This window comes from Polypterus senegalus, chromosome 7 (assembly GCF_016835505.1).
Source record: "Polypterus senegalus isolate Bchr_013 chromosome 7, ASM1683550v1, whole genome shotgun sequence".
NCBI lineage: Eukaryota > Metazoa > Chordata > Cladistia > Polypteriformes > Polypteridae > Polypterus > Polypterus senegalus.
The window spans coordinates 155,357,697-155,373,459 of NC_053160.1; the positions used below are offsets into that span (position 1 = coordinate 155,357,697).

The following is a 15,763-nucleotide window of genomic DNA, read 5'->3' on the forward strand; positions in this document are numbered from 1 at the left end:
ATTATTTTATCCACTAAATGGCAGCAGAACACTGTTCCAAGTGCCAATCAGGCTTAACACTGTAAATGCAAACAATATAGCTTAACCTGAGAGACACTCGGGCTTCACCTTATTTACATAGAATTCTGAGCCCAAGAGAGGTTAACGCCAATGAGGTTAATATAAAATAAAATCATGGAAAAGATTTGAAAAGCTATAATATTTCTCAAGAGCTAGATTAATAATGTTTGTTGAGCCTACTTATATAACACTCAACATTCTGTTCCACTTTACAGTTGTAAGAGTTTCATGTTGAATTTCATGTCTCTGTTACAGTCACGAGTTGTGAATCTTGGAGTACTTGCCCAGAAATCTGGATTTTATGTTCATCTTGAAGATGGTTTCAGCTCTAACAACTGTAAGTTCATGCAGTATGCTACTCCTAGTTTTTGTTTTTTTGTTTTTTTTGGATCATTAAATAACAGAATGCTGTTCTAGGAATCACGATATACATGTTACAGTAGGAATGTTTTTAAGCAAGGAGAGGTAATGATTTCAGTTTTTATTATTTTTATAAAAATCCTGGAAGGCTGTAATTTATACACAAATCTTTATCTGCTTAATAATAAGTCTTTTTTTGTTACTTAGACACATCTGCCTTTAGAATTCTCAAAGGAATGGGACCATCAAGCATTGATATTGAACTGCGAAATCTAGCTCCAGAAGGAGGTGGCTCTCTCATTGTTATGCAAAGTTTTCTTCGGATGATTGTTAGCATTCTGGAAAGCAAAGTGGATTTTGATCTGGCCATAGCTTATCTGGCTCTGTTCTTAAAGGTAAATCTTTGTTTTTTATAGTATACCTCAAAAACTCTTAACTCGGAAAATTTAAAGTTGGTAAAGTTTTAAATATAGTAATTATACTAAAATCAAAACAAATATTACACAAACTAACTTCAGATTACAGTACAGACACCACTGCACTTCATCCACTTAACCATATACCTCATTAAATTTGTTTTATTTTAACTTGACTGTTGCCTCTTTGCTATTATTCATTATTTGCCATCCCTCTCCTCTGTTGTTAACTGGCCATAGTAGTTATAATTAATTAATAGACAGATATTAATAATTGACAGTAATTGTCTTCAAACTACTTTGTTTTCCTGCCTGTATAAACAAATCTTTGTCTTTATGTGTACTAATTTTGTAATTAGTAATTTGTAAAACTGATATTTGCATTTTACCTAAGAACTTGTCACACCACTCTGCACCTGTGCTCACTGAAGAATGATATAATAAAGTAAACTGAATTGAACTTGCATATACAACCACACTTGCTATTTCATTCATGTGCATTCCACAGTCATGCAGATTACTTATAATATTTGCAAATACAGGTAAAATTCTGTTACAGCAAACTCCCAGGGGCCTAAAAATATTTAGTTGTAACGACATTCTGTATTTGTTACTATAGTGCTATCTTTAACTTGTGTCCAGGCATTTGCAATCATTTCAATAGCTTCTTTCATGTTAATTTTAATCTCCTCCTGCCTACAAGTTATGCTGATGAGAATTTTTCTCAGGATTTCCTTGCCATAATACACTTTCAGGGTGCAAATGATGCCTAAATCCAATGGCTGAAGCACTGCTGTGCAATTGGGTGGGAGGAATTCAACGCGAACATTATCTAAATGTGGAAGCATGTTGTGTGCAGAACAGTTATCAATCAGAATCCAAATGATCATTTTCTTCTTCATCATATTATGAGGTTTCTGAACACTTTTGGGATCCCCCCCTCCCCACCCAACGGGAATGACACTCTGAAGTGCGCCCCAAGGCGCAATTGCAGCGTCTGTGGAAGATCGTTTGTCCGTTGCTGGGGCAGGGCTATAGCAGGCTCACTGCGCTTCAGTGAAGCGCCACAGAAGCAAATCATAAAAGATTGGGGTTGCGCTATAAATCCCTGTCTTGCACCCCAAAACACGAGGCTTAGTCTCAGTACTTTAGCAAAACCAGCTTTATTCAGCTTGAAACAGGAACGGCAGAGTTATTTATTGTAGTGTGATCTGCCACTCTGCTATACACAGACACAGCAGTCAGGCAGGGTCGTGGCCAGGTCAGTGACCAAGTAATCCTGTTATCTGTGTTTACAATGTACATGCTCCTAACCTTGCATTGCCCAGAGAGATCTTTTCTATTTACTTTGGCGGAGAGACACAGCATAGCTGTTAGCCTGCTATTACCCCGTACAGACGCGGAGATCGCACTTCGGGACGCTCTTCGGCGTGCTGTCTAGTTGGGTGAGGTCCCAAGAGAGTTTACAAACCTTACATTTTCTTGAATGAGTGCCACATTAATAGGAATGTTTCTTAAACAAGCATTACTGAACCACTGCTTTTTCGATGTCTTCAAATGCAGCAGTTCACATACATTTGCAACCCGAGATTTTTCTTCTTTTTTTGCTCTGTCTTTCAAGAAAGTTGACACTGTGGATGGCAAAATTCCGAATTCATTGGCAATGTCTTTTTTTCTTTTTGCCGCAACCGAGAGCTGCAAACAATTTGTGTCTGCCGTTTCTATAAGAGGGTGACAATGAGTTCAAATGGATGTTTTTCAAATGTTGATGAGCTATAAGCAAAAGGTATCACTGAAAACTGCAGGAAACAAAAAGGGCAAAAACAAAACAGTACGAGGAAAGTTTGAAGAAAGAAAAAAAAGTACAGTGTTTCTGTTTGGGGATCGTTGTACACAACTGAGCTGCGGCCACAGAACTAACTGCTCTGTGGATGATTCATTCAGGCATTTCAAGGTCTTTTGTAATGAAAGTATCTGCTGAATGTACTTCGTAGTAACAAGATTTCTATAGACTCGTGTCATATGGGGAAGCTGTCGGGACCATAAAAATACTTAGTTGTAATGAAAATTTCATTGTAAAGATATTCGTTGTAACGGAATTTTACCTGTAATTGTCATTGTACAGTATTTTTCTATAGTTACATTGCAGTATTGAAATGCATAAAATGTAATATAATCACTGAATCATTGATAATATCTTGAAGATGAATTGCTGAACTGTTGTCTTTGAGATAAGTACTAAATTGTGTGTTTTGATTCACAGAATAGATGTTTGTAGTGGTAGAAGTAGTTTTGTAATGTGTACAGAGTCCAGTGAAATTCTTTCTTGCCCCTTTGGCCAACCAGCAATACATCTCTATACTGGTATAGGTTGTTATAGGCACACAGGACCCCCGTGAATCCGAAAATCCATGAATATGTTTTGGGCCCATGATTACTGTATAGTTAAGTTTATTGCACTAAATAAGATGCATAAAGCTGCAAGAAACACAAGTTCTGTACTGTAAGACTAGCTGCAGAGACAAAGATGGGTGGTGTCCCGAGACAAAGTGTGTAGTTAGGCAGTTCTTTAGTGAACTGTACGTTTTTGCAAAATTTAATTCATTATAATAAATTTGTGTGTATATTTCTGGTAGTAAACTACAAACATGATTAATATTACAAATACAGAACACTAATCACAAAACGATTAACACTCGTGACAGTCTAGTTTCATAGATGCCAGATGATGGTGCTGTAGTTATGAAATGAAATCCCCTGTGAACAGCCTCCTGAAAGTTTTGTTGTACCATGATGCATTCCCAGAAGAAGACAAAAATCACTCTAAACAAGTTGGCACAGGGCAAGAACATAATGTAAATCTAGATAAAACTGTATTCTAGGTAGTATAATTGTATTCTGATTGTGCAGTAATGCATTGAAACAAAAAGACACCACCAAATGTGATCTTGCCAGCTTGTTAAGGCTCATTTTTAAAACTAGGACCCTCAGCAGCCCAAACTACATCCTTGGAAACTGTCTTAATGATGCAGAACTCTAGGGGTTGCTGGGATTTGCAGTCCATTTAAGTAGTGAGGCTATAGTGTTGTCTGTGATTTTCTGCAACAGGTCGCAAAACTTGCAAAATAATTTCCATTTAATTATTGGTGACAAACCCGTGAATAAGTGGATCTGCGAATCACAAACCGATTTATCGTAAGGGCCGGCCTGTAATTCCTAACAGCTGCTACAAAGACAAAAATAGTTTCAGTACAGATTCCGGAGAAGATGTACATGAGCATCATGTTTGACAATAGTGACTTTTAATTTCAAACAGTAACAAAAGATGTACAGTAAGTTCTTGTACTCAGTAATATGTATTTCAAATCACTCCTAAAGAAAAATGTAAAATGAAGCTGTTTTTCAGCATTAAGAGAAATGTGTTATGTTAAAAATTCTTTCTGTACCATTAATGATCTGAATCTATCAAATCATTAAAAAAAAGTTAATTCTATAATTAGTTGAAATATAAATAGCTATTATTGCAAAATTTATTGAAGGTGTGTTTTTTTGTATATTATTTACCAGATGTTTATGGTGTCTTGGTAATAAGAGTTATGCTTGCTCAAAGCGTTTTTAATGTCGTCTGTCTCTTGTTGTCTATGCTGTAAGTTTTATTCCTCTGTGTACCTGTGTGTACCTGCTAGCCTTCAGATCAATACCTGGATTCTTCAGGTAAAAGTTGTTTGTGAGATTGTGAAAGTAATTTAAAGTATTGTAATGCAGTACTCGACAGAATGTAACAAAAAATAACTTCCGGTTTACTTTGGCATGCAGCATTTGGTAACTAATTCCCTTTTAATGGCGAGGACTCTGTTTTCTTTCATCTTAAGTACCAACACTGCTAATTAAGCTGTTCTCTTGTGATGTTTATTCAGTAAGAGACCAGCTTCTAGTCCCACTCATCTGATGACCCAATTTCTGGGTTTGATTTTAAGAAAAAATATTGACAGTTTAAACAAATGCTTATGCAAGTGAAAGTCTAATAACTTTCACAGATGTTCATTATTCAGCCTTAAAAATTTGTTAAAAGTGGTTGTGAGGATGAATAGGATACTGAATTTTTCCTCTGAAAATGCTGTGAATAATTGTTGCAAAATAAGTGCTTAGAATGCTGTTCTCTTAAGATAGTTTGAACAAACTTTTAAAAAGCTGTTGTTAATATAGGCTATTCATTTTAATATTGAAATAGTTACAAAATAATAAACTATTTTTTGTATAATTGAATGTATGTAAAGACTAAGACAGTACAAGCTTGATTCAATACAGGATACAAAACCCAGCCAGACCATCTCCCAGCAGACTTGTGTTTTATGGTGTCATGCACATATTTATCAACTCTGACAGCTATAGGGTCAACCTATCATATAAATATTTGTTCAGAAGGAAAAAATAAGACTTAATTTTCTGAATTAGTTAAAATTGTAATATTCATTTTTGAGAATCCTAGGCATGTGTGTAGTTATTAAATCTGCCAGCATTTTAGTCTCAGTATTAAAATCTTGGTTACTACTTTGATTAACTTGATCTGCTAAGGAACCTAAACACGTGCAATGTTTCCCGTTGTATTGTTCCAGTTCATTTTTTTCTTTTTTTTCCCCCTGAATATAATTTTCATTCCTACAGTCTACACCAGGGATTAATATTTCATAGCTGATTTTTAATTCCATTGAACCAGGGAACCATATGTGCGGAACCCACACTGAGGTTTTGAAATGCATGAATTATGTTGTCCATCCATCCATCCATTTTCCAACCCGCTAAATCCGAACACAGGGTCACGGGGGTCTGCTGGAGCCAATCCCAGCCAATGTTGTACTTATGTTAATTCTGCCATTTGTTGTGTACGGCAAAGATCAATTTTCTCTTAAAAGCGTGTTTCCACTTATCAGCCCAGTATGCCATACAATAACTATAAATACAGTATATCATAATGGTGACTGGGTGCACCCCCATAGACTTTAAGTGAAGGCTTTCTGAGCTCTGTCCACTTATTAAAGTTGTTTCCAACCATTTTTAAGAAGGATGATGACTTTAATGACATCAAGGTGTTTCCAGTTCAATCCACTGAAATACTCTTGATAGTAAAATGTATACAACCTGGATTGATTTTCTAAATTGTATAAAGTTTGCACTGTTGTTATTCTACATCAATCTGCAGCATTGCATGTTTGAGATTTGTGATAGGATATAATAGTTGTTGCTTCTGAGTTAATTATGGCTTTCCATTCAGCTCCTTCTCCTCTTTGCAGTACAGTACTCTTTTTTTATCAGGTGTGTATTCTTTTTCAAGAAGTGTCCTCTTCATAGTCAAGTCCTTGCTATTTTTATGAGTTCTTAGTAGAGGCTGCCTCCTGTTTCGTGTCCAGCAGGTGTGTGTTCTAATGGATTAAGATCAGCCTTCCTTGTTTATTCTTAGTAATTTTCTTTCAAAATATAATAGGAGGATGTATTTCCTTTATTTTTAAAAGCTAAAATTTAAGTAGACAACATAACTGACTGAATATCTATTTTGTCAGTTCCTCCTTCGTGGCATTGAAAATGAAAACCAGTTTCAGCGCAATTTAATTTGTAGAAGAATAAATTTAGTAGTTTAAGGGGCTAAGTTCTCAGCTAAGATGTAATGCCAAGTCGTTGCCCTAAGTATACAAGCAGTTGTTTTAACTGTAGTACAAAAACATAATTTACTACTACTTAATGAAAATGAGAATTTGAAATTTAGAAATGCTAAAAAAAAAAATGCAACCACAGTAAACTAATTACATATTTCAGAAATAAATGTGTATGTTAAGGTATATTTTTGTGTTTCTATTCTTATGCATCTTTTTAATGATAAAAAATGTTTCAGAAACATGCTCAGCACTCTGTCCGTGAAGTGTTAACCAGGGAAATCAGGAAAATGTTTTCATCATTTATTTAAACTTGGAGTTGAAGTAAAAATGCAAAGTTTGTATTTTTGTTGTCTAACATTTTTAAGTGTGTAATGCAAACGTTATGTACTGTGAAGATTATTAATACTCTTTATTGAACTTTGGCAAGCCATGTCTTATTTTTGCATTTTGATAACCTGTTCCAAGCTAAGCAGGCTGTTCTTTTTTCATTGATGTTCTGGAACTGCATTAATATATATTGTCACAAGATGGCAGCAAAGTTGTATCTTGAGCTTTTGCTTACGGTTGACTCACTTTAATTGCATTTCCTGTTTTGGACAAGGGCTTTTCCTATAAACTAATTCAGGACGGCGGATTGTGTGCAAATTGTACTAATAACTACACAGATATTTTTTTTTAAACAAGTAATATACTTTAGGTAATTTACATGGAAATCTTCTTTAAAAGCAATACACTCTTCACTACTGTGCCACATTTTGTAAACCTGATGTCATTTTTGATCTGCACTAGATAAGATCTGTTGCTTTTACATTTGTAGATTTGTACATCTGCAGAGCACCTGTAGAAAATGAAAATGGATCCCCCAAGATTGAACTTAAGAACCGCTGGGGTGTTCTGTGTGCCTATTTATTGTAACCACACAATTTTCTTGTAAAAAAATGTATTTAAATCTCAGTGTATGGTAATATTAATATATTAAAAACAGGAATTAAAAACTGAAAAGTCAATTATCCATATAAATTCTAAAAAAAATAAAAAAAATTACACTAGGCGGAAAATTATTTTTGCCAAATAATACACGTTGGTAAATGGAAAACCAATAAGCAAACGCAACAAAAACTTTAAAGATTTTGGGGAAAGATTCTAGAAGCAATATAAAAATGCATCAGTGCTTTACTAGCATAAGTCATAAGTAGTAATGAGAAAACCCTGCTGAATTTGCTTTGCCTGGAGTTTGGTGAAATCTTCAATAATTGGGAACTTTCCTGATTTTTTCAAAACACATTGAAGTTAATTAGGAAGGAGGAACAGGGCTAGTTTTGAGTGGATAATAATGCGACAGTAGTCTTTTAAGTTTCCCCGCTAGCTATGGAAATGTCTGTCAGTTGTGCTGAACTGATTATTGTGACCAAAAATGTGACCCGAGTTGTGAGGCAGCAGTGCCAACCACTTCACCACCATGCCTCCATAAGAAAAAATTGATACAATTAAGTATCAGTACAGTAAAATTTCTTGCAGACAGTGGTCTACAGTAAGCATAAATTCACCAAGACTTGCTCCACACAGATATGATAGCAGGTATTCATCTCTCGTGAACTGAAAAGTACATTTTTTTTGTTTGTTTTTTTTCTGTGACACATTTTCTTGTTCACTTACACTGCTACCTTATAAGCACAACACACACATGGATTCTACACTTCTTACTGTTTGCATCAACTGCACAGCAATCTGGGTAATGCTATTTAAGAGGTAGGCTCACGTGTTGTGCACAGGTCACATACAAGTCCAAAGAATAAGACATTATACTTAAGATACACATGCACCAACACATTTCCAGTTTTCTTTTGCTACATTTACTGCTAAAGCTCTGATATCACGCTGGCCTCACAGAGCATCATAGGATGCTAAGGGGAAAAAAGTTTGTCTAAGCTGGCCGAGCAACAAATTTCTAGTAAATTATTCAGGGAGCAAGATCACCAGCAAACACAGCATATTCTTTGTGAGAAATGGTTTGGCAAGTTTCGCTGATCAACACCAATTATAACCCATCCACTTATCTATTCATTCATTTTCTAACCTGTGAATTATCTGTTATATGATTATGGAAGGCTGGGGCCTATCCCTGTAGTGTTGTGTAACAGGCATGCTGCACCCACGCCCCTCCACTTCCATGGGGCACCAGTATATTGCAGAGAACATAACGGTTAATCACACTTGCATTGGTTAATTGTATGAAACAGTGGGAGGAAATGCAAATATGATGATTGAACATTTAATCTTAAACTCTTGGAGGTTTGAGTTCATGATAACTAAAACACATTTCTGTCCATTGGTAAAAACCCATTGGGCTTGAATAAACACCATCACATGTTTTAAAGCAGAAAGTATTAATATCAAACATATGTACAAGAGCAGATTAAAATGTAATAACATGCCCAGTGTGTTAATATAATTTATTTATATAATTCAGTCCAAGTATGAAAACCTTAATATTAGTAATTAAACATGAAAAATATTTCAGAAGAATGTTATACTCTCCTTCTCAGTGGAAATGTGGTGATTCTGGCTAAATAATGACACTGAATTGTTTCCTGCAGTTTTTCTAAAATTGAAACAATGTAACAGAGGTGAATTGATGCCAGCTCCAGCCTCCCTCAGCTTTGCATTGGATTAAGTAGGTATGACAAAATAATGTATCGTATATACTCATGTATAAGTAGGGTGTTGAAACCCGAAAAATCAATCATTAAATCAGACACCGACTTATACGCCCATTCAGAAATGTGACACTTAATTTTTTTTTTTTATTTATTTTTTTTTTTACATCTTCCTGCTTCCTTCAATCTCTCATCAGTTTCTGAGATGCGTCAAATTTTGTTGCAGCAGCGCAGTTACCAATTTCTTTCGCTACTTCAGCGACGTTTAATTTAAAACCAGCTTCATATTTTCTTCTGATTGAATGCTCCATCGTAGATAAGGGATGCTCTTGCGATAAAGATGTATGAGGGTGTGAGATACAAAAACACAAAACAGTGCAAGCGTCGCTTTGGAATAGTTTGGGTATTGGCCACGTAGGCACAATACATGGAAAAGAAAAGCAGTGTGCTCCATGGTTATTCTGTCAGGTGGGCGTTAGAATATCATAATCTCTTGGAGCAATAGCGTGAGTTTTCCACATTCGACTTATACGACCGACATTATAAAATACCGGAAATTATACAATAAAATCAAGTCCCGACGTATCCATGGGAGAACTTATCTGAGTATATATGATATGCGTGTGCAAAGTCTCTGATTTGAAGCTGGTCAAGAGAACTGGAAACATCAGTGTCTTGTGCTGTGTTTGCTCAGCAGCAGCGTGAATGAGTAAGAAAGAAGAACTCCACTTTCATCAGCTCAGGCCGGAGAGGTAAATACCTTCTGTCATATCCATTTGAGTAGCAGAGCGTTAAAAAAATATATCGACAGATAAGAAGGTGTGTTTCAGTCAGTAAGGAATATACTGATTCATTATACTGGTATGTAGTGAGATTGTCAACATTTCTGATGGTATCTTGATATGAATTTTTGGCCCAGTACTGTTCCCATAGTATATGGTCCTCTATACTCCATTATTTCTATAGTTTTAGGTTTGTGTGTCACAAGTGTGTTCTGAGTAAACACCAGAAGTAGGAACCCTCTCAAGAAAAAAAAAAGTTTGATCTTCTGTCTAGTAACGATTGTGATGCCTGGTGCTTTCTGGATGTTGCGTTTATTTGACACTTTATCATGCTGCTGGCCCTGTGTTCAGATGTTGGTATGATGGCAACTTGATCCATGTTCGCATAGATCATTAAGTAAAAGGTCTAGTTCTTGGTTACCATATTTATCAACATATAATATAGTTTTTTTTATTGAATTATAGGTAAATGTGTGCTTAAGTTCAGCGCAGAAATGTGCCTTATTTGCAAACTGATTACTAATGAAGAAATCTTGTCGTTAACTGAATGAGAAATCTCAGCCTTTAATAGTTACTGGTCCTTCTGTTTTCACGCATTCTGGTGCAGCAGACTGGGATGATTTTTGTGCCACACATCAGTGTTTGTTGAGCAGTTTCCTGCGTTGCTCCTAATGTTGCTGTGGTAAGCTCCGGCCCTCCCAACTCCCCTGAATTGCATTAAGTGAGAATATTACGTTATTACACCTTTGATCCTAAGGTAATCTGTCTTCAACCTACTAATGCTAGGGTTTCTTGTAGGTATGATGTGATATTTTGTACATCTTCTTTTTTTGAATCAGTTGCATAACTATTACTATTAAGAGTTACTTGTGTTTCTTTTATTATATACAGTATTAATCTTTTCCTTCATTGCTATCATTCAATAACAAAGAAATGAAATCCATATAAAGAAGAAGAAGATAAAGCTGCTAATTGTGAAGCATCAAGCTTTCAAGGATTTGAGATGTAAATATAGTATTTGATATTTATTATCTTTTGCTGAAACTCAAATGCCTTCTGTTTCAGTGGTCATAAATGTGTAATTTTCCCATTTACGTAAAAAAATTCAACAGTCCCAGACTTTTACATAGCACAGAAGTAGCTGGCTATCTATAAAACTCAAATGTAACCTTTAAATCATATCAGTTAAATTTTGCATTGCATTTATTGATACTAAAAACAATTCTGCATTAATATGTCACTAACTTAGGCTTGAAAAAGGCTTAGGCCTAATTTCCTGAAGAGATTCACCCATTTCTTTTTTTTGATAAAATAGTTATGTAATCCAGAAGTGTGATGTACCAAGGAAATGCCACCTATAAGCTAGATAATTATATTAAGCAAAAAATACAGCAAATATAATGCAAATTCTTTAAATGATAAAACAATCAGAAGAGCAAAGCACAGTCAAGTAAACATCAGTGACCAGTCCTCTTATTTTCACTGAGTGCTAGAAGACATCTAGTTATTACTTCTAGTTTGTTATTCAAAGGCCTTTCATTTTCTCTTGCTGTTTGGACCGTAACAAAGGATTGTGTAGTGCAGGGGCCTCCAACTCACTTTGTGGATGACTGTAGTGGCTCTAGGATTTCTTTCAAGCCACTTTCTTAATGAGTAGCCAATTACTGCTGCTAAAGACACATACTTGGTGCTGCCAAGCAATATAATTTGGTAAAGCATCATGTATCATTAACAGCAAGAATTGTACAGACTAATGTACAATGAAGCCATTGTGACCCTTCCCAAAATAAGTTTAAAACATCTGTATTAAAGGAATACTTCACCCAAAAGTTATATTTTTAAAATGCTACTTACGTCATGTAGTTTGTAGTGGTGGTTGAGAAAAAATTTTAGTCTTGTGCTTTCGTGGAGAAAAGGCATCATAATGTTTCTGATTGAATGGGACCCTATAGTGATCAATGCTAGACAATGGCAAATGATATGATGTTTTTGTAGTACCTTGTATAATATTAAATTTTGCTAGAACAGGTTATATTGTATTTAATATTGTTTAAATAAGATGGTGTATGAGCTCTTTGAAATATAAAAAAATATATATTTTGTAACTCATTATGTCCTTGCCAGTGAATATAATGCATGAGGTAGAACAAATGTCAGCGGTAGACAGGAATTGAGTACAGCAAAGCATGCCTGGCCTTTATACTACAGCACTGAAAAAATCCCTACTTTACCCACAACTATGGCTTAGTCTCCCGTCAACAACATCTTCAGAGGTGCTGAATGTTATTGCCAGCACTCAGTGCAGGAATCGAGTTGCTAGTCTCTAAGACAAATAGTGCCATAATGCATAATAAAAAATAATAGAATGTGGTGGAGGATGAAATGCACCACAATATACATCATTACATAATTATAGTAATATAAGCTAGCTTTCAATCCTATTTTAAAACCACTGTTTTTTGAAAGCATGTTTGGTGTAATTCTTTTTTTTTTTTGCAAGACATAAAAACGCTTTCAATTTATAATTTTCCTCATTTAATTGTGACATTTTGCCATCCATTTCTTCTGCTGCCAACTTTCTGATACCCAGAAATAATCTTTTTATCCTTTAAACTCTCTGGACATTTAGAGCCTTTCCTTACTTTATAAGTTTCAAGGTAAAGTTCTGCTTAGTAGTCATGCCATTGAAAGTGGTGGTTTGTCACTTGCTGATTAGCATATTCAAGTAAGAATTTGATCTGTGTACAAGTCTTTAGAGTCCTGGTGCATCCTGTCTGCCAACTTTGCGAGACATGGACATTATCCACTGACCTGAGATGATGTCTGGACTCCTTTGGTACTGTGTCTCTTCGGAGAATCCTTGGGTACCGCTGGTTTGGTGAATGAGCGTTTGCTCATGGAGTCCCGAATGAGGCACATTACCTGCCTTGTGAGGGAGCACCAGTTACAGCACTACGGCCATGTGGTGCGATTCCCCGAGGGTGATCCGGCTTGCAGAATCCGCATTGTTGAGGACCCGAGCAGCTGGACCTGGCGAAGGGGACGCTCATGTAACATCTGGCTGCGGCAGATAGATGGTCATTTCTGGAGGGTGGGACTGGACCGCGTGTCTGCCTGGTGTGTTGCCAACCAGGATCTCGAGCTGTTTCGTCGTGTGGTGGGTGCGGCAATGTGCTGTACCAGTGCATGCTCCTCAACCTGACCTGACCTGTAAATGTGGCAGTAATGACCCTATAAAGTTCTAAACCCATAAATCTTCTGTTGCTATTGGGTGCGTTAGTTTAGCATCAAATCATAGGACTTTTAAGTTGAAGTTTCTAGTGCTTAAATTTTCATTTACTATTTCTTCTTAACTCTTTCATTTCTGGTTTTCCACTCAGTTTTATAGTATGTACAGTCATCTTAGGGAAAGTTATGTACTCAATAAACTTACCTCTTTGCACATTTAGACTTTTTCAAGTTAATGGGAAGGACATGAGCACTAGTGTTTCAGCTGATCTCTATTTACTGTGCTTTGTGTTCCCTTGTCCATGTCTTCCTTCCACTCTTCTTGTACTTGATCCTGAATGTACTTTTATGTACTGATATACACTGAACATTTTGGCATTTGAATTGTTAGCTTTTATTTTTCTACTATTTTTCCTGTAGCTTAAAGGAATATTTTACCAAGAATGATTTTATTTACTTGTGTGTTATTTGCGGCATGTAGTTTGTAGTGGTGGCTGAGAATTATTTTCCACATATTTGCATGCAGAACAAAGACAACAAAGTTTGTTTTCTCATAGAGGTCTGTGGCAACAACAGCAAATGATATTAAAAAGTCAATGAAAAAATCTCACATTACTCGTGTCACATAAGCCTCATGTCATGTTTTTTTGCTAAACTTTTTTAAACCATCTCTAGAAAATGCTCAGTTGAATTAAAAAGGAACATACTCAGATGCAAACAAGAATTTGAATTCTCTTCACATTCATTGGTCACAAGTCCTGCCCATTAGCAGCTTAGAGAGAAGCAACTGAAAATGCAAGAAGAGAATGTGCTGTACTTAATTATCTGCAATGCTTCAACAAGCAGAAGGTCAGTTCACTTGTGGATCTTAGCAGACTGCCACTAAATAGTCCTGAGGTACTCTAGTTATTCTTCACCACTATGAACGCGAATGTAAACACAGGAGGTGGACTTATAGTTCAAATGCTCGTTTGGTCTGAGTGAATTCCATTTTTGTTGATGAGAGCATTTTTATTTAACAATACTTAAGTAAAGTTACATGTGTTTGGTATGTTGCGAGCATACAAGTGGGCGACTTGGCATTAGCAATATGTAACACGAGTAACGTGAGATTTTTTTTCCTTTATCTTGTTGATATTGTCTGCTGTTATCCAGTGTTGGTCACCACAGACAGCTATTAGATCAGAAACTTTATGTCCATTCTGCATAAAATCGTGAGATTACAAATGTTTCTCATTCAATACAAACAACTTGGAGTAAATAACATTGAGTATTCCTTTACGTAAAGAAAATATATTTGGATGAGCAAATTAGGCAGACCAAGCAGTGGATCAAGGTTATCTGTCTTGTGTACAGAGAGAAGCAAAAACTTAACATCATTTTTTACAAATGAATATTTTATTTGAAGTCACAAAACTCCTAACAATCTATATGCTTTTTTCTCTTTATCTCAACCCCTGTCTGTCTTTACTACAGTTGCACCTGAAGTTGATTTCTGAGGAGCCAGAACTAATGAATGAAGCTACAAAAGTAATGGAGAAACTGGAAGAAACTTGGACAGACGTGCAAACCATGTTCAACCAGAGTTTGTGTTTGTTAACATACCTGAAAAGTGCTTTGTTGTGACTTCCATTGCATTCATATTTTATTGCTTGGACTTTTGAGGCCCTTTCAGGCTTAAACTTTCAGTTCAGGTTAAAGCGGAGATGCCAACGACTATTTGATTTTAAGTAGTAACCAATTTCTTGGCCTCATCTGTGAAGTCAGTAACAGTCTGGATCTTGACTAGGAAAATCAGCAAACTATAATAATTTAATATTGCAGCAGTTTAAGGTTTAATGAAAGAGATTGCATTCTTATAATGTAAATACAAGTTTCTTAATGCTTATGTGCAATGTCATTCCTAAAACATTAACATGAAATATTCCTTCATAAGCCATCATCAGTCTTTTTATTAAAGAGGTTGTTTTTCATAATAATGGCTGCTTTGTTTTTCATGAACTGCATATTTTAGGCATATTTACATGTAATGTGAAAAGAACCTCCTGTTGTTGTCATCATGTCTGCTGTCTGTTTGTCTGCAACTCGGCTACCAGTAAGCTGATATTATTGAAATTTGATACACTTACTCCTCATAAAACTTGTCAGGAACACTCAATTTTCATTAAGATATCTCAGATAGAGTGTGCTGTACAAATTAAACTCTCATTTTAAAAGCATTACAGAATTTTCTAAATCATCCCGTATTCTCAAGTAATATAAATCACAATTAGACATAAACCCTCCAACAACAGCATCTAACAATACTACAAAAAAATATAATTTAAACATCACTTGAGTAAGATGCTGATGTCTGTGAAAACTATTTCAGACACCACAAGTCTATTTGGGCTGGGTGTTATAACTATACATAATATTATAAAATGCTATTAAAAATATGAATTTCATGCATCCTCTGTATTCGTCCTGTTTTCTTGTATTATAATACAATGGATATTCATTTGGAATTTATGTAATGTGCTTAACAATATAGTTCAAACTACTGGTGTGTAATGAAAATTATATGTACACTGTGTGTGTGTATATATGTGTATATATTGTGGCATCGA

General features: G+C 35.5%; 1 protein-coding gene across 1 annotated transcript in view; it reads left to right on the forward strand.

Moving 5' to 3' along the window:
• wdr36 (WD repeat domain 36) overlaps positions 1–15,130 on the forward strand; it is a 116,270-nt gene extending 101,140 nt beyond the window's left edge. Inside the window, exons 21-23 of the mRNA XM_039759419.1 lie at positions 316–397; positions 628–815; positions 14,631–15,130. Of these exons, the coding sequence (XP_039615353.1) occupies positions 316–397; positions 628–815; positions 14,631–14,780 (420 nt within the window). The 3' untranslated portion in view covers positions 14,781–15,130. The remainder of the gene's footprint in view (positions 1–315; positions 398–627; positions 816–14,630) is intronic.
• The last annotated feature ends 633 nt before the right edge of the window (positions 15,131–15,763 follow it).